At 48.7% G+C, this 6,208-nt stretch overlaps 1 protein-coding gene across 1 annotated transcript; it reads left to right on the top strand.

The window, feature by feature from the left end:
• Positions 1-299: 299 nt before the first annotated feature.
• On the top strand, positions 300-5,202 carry Elob (elongin B). Its single transcript, XM_040748214.1, has 4 exons — positions 300-449; positions 554-688; positions 1,930-2,035; positions 5,032-5,202. Exons 1-4 carry the CDS (start codon positions 315-317, stop codon positions 5,142-5,144), a joined length of 489 nt encoding a protein of 162 aa, XP_040604148.1. The 5' UTR covers positions 300-314; the 3' UTR covers positions 5,145-5,202.
• The last annotated feature ends 1,006 nt before the right edge of the window (positions 5,203-6,208 follow it).

Here is a 6,208-nt window from a genome sequence, read left to right as displayed (position 1 = left end):
ACTACCGGCTGTAACCCCAGTTCAGATTTCAGAGGACCCAACGCCCTCCTCTGGCTTCCCCAAGCATTGCATGCAACTGGCGCACAGACAAATTCAGATAAAATACTCATTAAAAAACTTTATGGCAGACGCGCTTCCTCCCGGATTATCTCTCTACACTCCACAAAGCAAGTCCTTTGCCTTTGCAAAGCTGTAGCCCAGACATCGAGATGGCGGCGACGCGCAGCCACTCACTTCCGGATCGCTTAAAATGGCGGCGACGGTATGGGAGGGGCTGAAGGAATGAACGGATCGCTTAAAATGGCGGCGACGGTATGGGAGGGGCTGAAGGAATAAAGGGGGCGGGCCGGGCGGGGCCGCGCAGAGCACGCCGGGCCGCGCTTGGGTTGCCGGGAAGAGGTGGAGCGTGGCTGCGCCGGCGCGTCGAGCCAGAAGCAGCCGCCAGGATGGTGAGCGGGCGCGGGGGGGAGGGGCGCGGGGCCGGGGGTGGCGGGGGCGCCGGGGCCAGGCCGGGGGCCGCGGGCTGGCGTTGACGCGGGCCCGCCATCCTCAGGACGTCTTTCTCATGATCCGGCGCCACAAGACCACCATCTTCACGGACGCCAAGGAGTCGAGTACGGTGTTCGAGCTGAAGCGCATCGTCGAGGGCATCCTCAAGCGGCCGCCGGATGAGCAGCGGCTGTACAAGGTGCGACGAGCGGGCGTGGCGGTTGCGCGCGTGGGGGGCCAGGCATGACGCCCAACAAGGGGGTCTCGGATCATGCGGAGGGGCCGGCGGCATCGGGTCCCCGGCCAGCCGCCCCGCCCTGCCAGGCGGCCTTGCTCAACGGTTGGGGAAACTGAGGCCTCGGTGATCCTATGCAGCCGCAGGTCGTGGCAGAGCCAGGCTTTGAACCACAATGTGCTAGTCTTCGACCTGAGGGGAGTCCACCGGAATCCCATTGCCAGAGGGTGGGGTGGAACTCGATGAATGCCAGTGTGGTCTAGGAGATAGGTCAAGATCCCACCAGTGCTTCACCTAGGCAGTGTTTATCCCTGCCAATCTCCTAATGTTCTAGAACCACCTCTCATTCAAGCACACACCATTTTACTTGGAAAGCCAGCTCCAGTTTTCAGTAAGCCAGGGTGTGCAGTTGGAATCTTATGCCTTAAACTCGATTCAGGTTTCCCAGAAGCATGATGTCAGTCACCGAAGTGCATTGAGCTAATTCTGGCTGTAAACGTGAGCAGACCTTTTTCTCCAGATTAAAGTCTGGCTTTCTGTCTCTGAAGGGCTTTCTCTGATATCCACTGGGCTTTCCTTGAAAGACCCTTTTGCTATTCTAGGAACTATGTAGTGTTCCTAGTACTGCTTTCTAGACTTCTCTAAGTTACTGAAACTTCTGACTGCCCTGTGAGTTGGATATTCCAGCAATTCTCATTTTAAGGTGAAAGTTGATTTAAAAACAAACAAACAAACAAACTGACTAAAGGTCAGGGATGCAACTTTGTTGAGTGCTAACATATAACCTGCATGGAGCCCTACATTAGATCATCAGCCTGGAAAAACTTAGCAGTAACCCTGTTTGGGTGGAGGAGGATCACAGTTGAAGAGATCTTCTAAATAAATCCAACTACCTTTTTTAGTTAATTTGCCTTTGTGAGTTTTATTTGTGTGGTACGTGCCCACACAGCCCAGGTGCTTGTAGAGGCCAGAGACATTAGGTGAACTGGGGTTGGTGAGCCAGTCTATATGGGTGCTGGGAAATGAACTTGGGATTCTGTGCCGGAGCTTTTAACTGCTGTGAGCCATCACACGAGCCAGCTTTGGGAATTCTTGGCTGTAGCTCTGGAATGTGTGCTTTACTGATGCTGACATGCCATCCGGAAGGCTCTCTTGGGGACATGTCCCTTTTAGGACCTGTCCCCCAAACCTTCTTCTCTCTTCAGGATGACCAGCTCCTTGATGATGGAAAAACTCTGGGCGAGTGTGGCTTCACTAGCCAGACAGCAAGGCCGCAGGCCCCAGCCACAGTGGGCCTGGCCTTCCGAGCAGGTAAGATGACTAACCTGGATGGCAGCTAACAATCTAGTAATATCCAAAAAGGGATTTGGGGAGCCTGTAGTTGTTCTTCAAAGAACATGAGGTATTTTTTCCTTATTAAAAAGCAAAGCCTGGCAAGGCAGTGGTGGCACACTCCTTCAATCCCAGCACTCAGGAGGCAGAGTCAGGCAGATTTCTGTGAGTTTTGAGACCAGCCTGGTCTACAGAGCGAGTTCCAGGACAGCCTCCAAAACAATACACAGAAACCCTCTTTTAAAAACCAAAAAAAAAAAAAAAAGACTTTCAGGTTCCTAGTATCAGCCACAATTGGAAGATTTATTTTGATACTTGGCCCTATACTCTGCATCATCCCAGCAATTAAGAACATTGGCTCTTGAACAGGACCTGAGTTCAGTTCACAGTATCCACAACTCAGTCATCCATAATTCCAGTTCCAAAATACCCAATGCCTTTGGCACAAAGCCATATACACATACATGAAAATCTTTTGACAGGAAGTACTTAAAATTAACCTACTTATTTTATGTACATTAGTGTGAAGATGAGATCCCCTGGAACTGGAGTTAACAGACAGTTGTGAGCTACCATGTTGGTGCTGGGAATTGTATCCAGAAACCCTGCAAGAGAAGGCAGTGCTCTTATTCACCGAGCCGTCTCCCCAGCCCAAGAAGTTTTTTTTTTTAATCTTGAAAGAAAAATAACCAAAGGCAGGGAAAGCACAGATCTAATTGTAGTGGGTTTTTTGGGTTTAGCTTACTTTTTAGATTTTAACAAGTAAATCTTTTTTTTTTTTTTTGGTTTTTACGAGACAGGGTTTCTCTGTATTGTTTCGGAGGCTATCGGTCCAGCCCGGCCTCGAACTCACAGAGATCCGCCTGCCTATGCCTCCCAAGTGCTGGGATTAAAAGTGCACCACCGCCCAGCTTAACAAGTAAATCTTAGGGAGTTATACCCTCATATAGCCAGTTACCACTCGTGCCACCCAGCCTGGAGTTCCCAGGACCTGCTGCAAGTATCTCATATTATGAGAATCTTTCTGATAAAACTGCAAGTGAAGTGACACTGAGGCACTTGTAGGGCTGGTGAATATCCACAGACCAGATGTCAAGTGAGGTTTCCTTTTGCATGGGCTTGTGGGGGTGAAAACAACTCTTCTGCTTCTTAAGGTTGTGTTTTCTCTCACCCTTTTTCTCCAAGCAGACCCTACTACCCTGGAGTACCATAGTCCTAGAAGACACTGATAGTCCTATTTTATAGTTATATCAAAGCTAAGGGAAGTGACTTTTTTTTTCAAGACAGGGTTTCTCTGTATTTTGGAGGCTGTCCTGCAACTCACTTTGTAGACCAGGCTGGCCTCAAACTCGCAGAGATCCGCCTGCCTCTGCCTCCCGTGTGCTGGGATTAAAGGCGTGCGCCACCAGTTACTTTTTTTGTTTGTTTGTTTTTACGGGTGTTTTGGAGGCTATCGGTCCAGCCTGGCCTCGAACTCACAGAGATCCGCCTGCCTCTGCCTCCCGAGTACTGGGATTAAAGGCGTGCGCCACCGCCGCCCGGTGACTTATTTTTATAATGACCCCTGATATGGCATTGGATGTGGAGTGACTCTGGACACCTAGTACTCCTCCAGCAGATGGATGTTGTGGTAGGATGTTCAGGGTTGCTGTTTCCTTCACAAATTTGTAAAAGCACTTCTAGAAACAGCTGACAGCATTAGGTTTTTGGACCTAATTAGTTGTCATCCTTCCCTCCGTTATTCAAGTGTCCATGCCAAATGATAAAGCAAGCTTCTCCCTAAAGCTAACAGCTATTAGGGAGGTTTTGTTAAATCAGTAACTATCTCCCCTCCCCAAACAGGGTTTCTCTGTACAACCCTGGCTGTCCTCAAGTTCAGCCCACCTCTACCTCTGCTGGGATTGAAGGTGTATGCAACCACCTTAGCACTACTGGCATTTTGTGACCAGGATGGTTAATTGTGTGTGCTGCTCTTACAGAACACCTGGGTCCGAGCACTCACATGCCAGCTTGTCAGACATGCATGGACGCCCCCATAAATTGAAAATTGAGAGGCAGCTCAAAAGTTTGTAGATGGGTGTAATCCATGGAGGACAGGTGTGTGGTGTCAATTCCTTTGTTTTTGTACTGAGTCAACAGTGGGTACTGAAATAGGGCTAAGAAATTGAGAGTATTACTTTGCCTGACAGGCATGAAGCTGAGAGTCTGATCCCCAGCACTGCATTTTTTGTTTATGAGACAGGGTTTCTCTATTGTTTTGGAAGCTGTCGGTCCAGCCTGGCCTCGAACTCAGAGAGATCCGCCTACCGCCTACCACACTCTGCCTGGATTAAAGGCGTGTGTCACCAACGCCCGGCCCCCAGCACTGCATTTAACAACAAAACAAACAATAAAAACAGGCAGGTGTGATATGCCTGTATAATCCCAGCACTTAAATCTGGAGAGTTCAGTGTTATCCTTGGCTACATTAGCAAGTTTGAGGTCAGTCTGAGGCTCGTGACCCTGTTGTCAGATCCCCTGAAAACTGGTTCAGGCAGTGGATGAGTTGCCATGTCCCAGGTCCTCTGCAAGAGCAACATGCACTTTTTTTTCTTTTGAGTCAGGGTTTATGTTAGTAGCCCGGGCTGTCCTGGAGCTCACTCTGTAGATTAGGCTAGCCTTGAACTACTACTATCTCCCATGCGCTACCATGCCTGATATCCTCTCACACCCATTATTATGTGTTGTGCATGTATATTATGGTTAGAGTATGGAGTATAATGATGAACAGAACAAAGTTCTGAGATTATCAATCACTTGGTTTTTGGTATCAAAGGAATTGAGATGCTGGTAGAGCAATTTGGGGACAGAAGGTGCATGCATCCTGGTTACATTGGTTGATTAGAACATCTAGTGCTAAAATTAGGGACAGAAGACCGTCCTTCCAAGTGAAAGGAAAACACTGGGCATCTCTCAAGCTCTACTTCCTTCCACAGATGATGCCTTTGAAGCCCTGCGCATTGAGCCCTTTTCCAGCCCTCCAGAGCTTCCAGATGTGATGAAGCCACAGGATTCTGGAGGCAGTGCCAATGAACAAGCTGTGCAGTGAGGGCCCTGGGCCCACCCCTTTAGATACATACTTCCTCAATAAAAGATTTGGATGCTGACTGCTTTCTCTCTGTTCTTACTTACCCAAGTCCTAATACCCAGTCAGAGTCAGGCAGTGGTGGCCCACACCTTTAGTCCCAGCACTCAGGAGGCAGAGGCAGGTGGATCTGAGTTTGAGACCAGCCTGGTCTACAAGAGCTAGTTCCAGGACAGTCTCCAAAGCTCTTAAAAAGGACAGACCCCGTCCCACCCACTTACTGTCTCTTACCCCCCCCCCCCCGTTGTGTCTGTCTCCCCGCTTTTGTGCTTGCTATAACTATGGTTAACGTGCTTTTTCATGGTTTGTCTGTATAGCGCCAGTCCCAGTTCTGTGCTTGTGTTTCTCCTATTGCCTCCTTTTTTTTTTTTGGTTTTTTCGAGACAGGGTTTCTCTGTAGCTTTGGAGGCTGTCCTGGAACTCACTTTGTAGACCAGGCTGGCCTCGAACTCACAGAGATCCACCTGCCTCTGCCTCCTGAGTGCTGGGATTAAAGGCGTGCACCACCAACGCCCGGCTTCCTCTCCTAATTTCTAATCTTAAGCAAAATAACAGAAAGTATGCACACTTGCTCTTACCCAGAACTCAAACTGTAATAAAATTAGTCCTTTTTTCTTCTGAGTTTCCATTCTATACACATTGTATTTCCTTTCATGTTTTAGTTTAGTATTTGCTAGGACATGCAATAATGTTGATTGAAAGCCTGTATGAGCAGGTAATCACACACCTGTAACACCACCACTGGGGAAGCCTAAGAACAAGATGGACTTAGTAGAAGGAAGTCATGGGGTAAGCAAGAAGACTCGCCACGTGTGACAACCTGGAGACCACTTGGAGGAAGGAGAGAAAGGACTCCAAAGAGTTCTCCTTTGGCTTTCACATGTGCTCCTCTGCATGGACATCCCACTACCGTCTCAGTTACTTTTCTATTGCTATGATAAATCACAAGGCTAAGGCATTTTGTAATGAAAGCACTTAATTTGGGACTTCAGAGTCCAAGACCATGATGGTTGGGAGCACGGTCAGGC

The sequence above is a fragment of the Mesocricetus auratus genome, unplaced genomic scaffold (assembly GCF_017639785.1).
Source record: "Mesocricetus auratus isolate SY011 unplaced genomic scaffold, BCM_Maur_2.0 Super-Scaffold_100007, whole genome shotgun sequence".
Taxonomy (NCBI): Eukaryota; Metazoa; Chordata; class Mammalia; order Rodentia; family Cricetidae; genus Mesocricetus; species Mesocricetus auratus.
The sequence above is the reverse complement of the archived record's forward strand: the minus strand, read 5'-3'. Positions and strand labels throughout refer to the sequence as shown.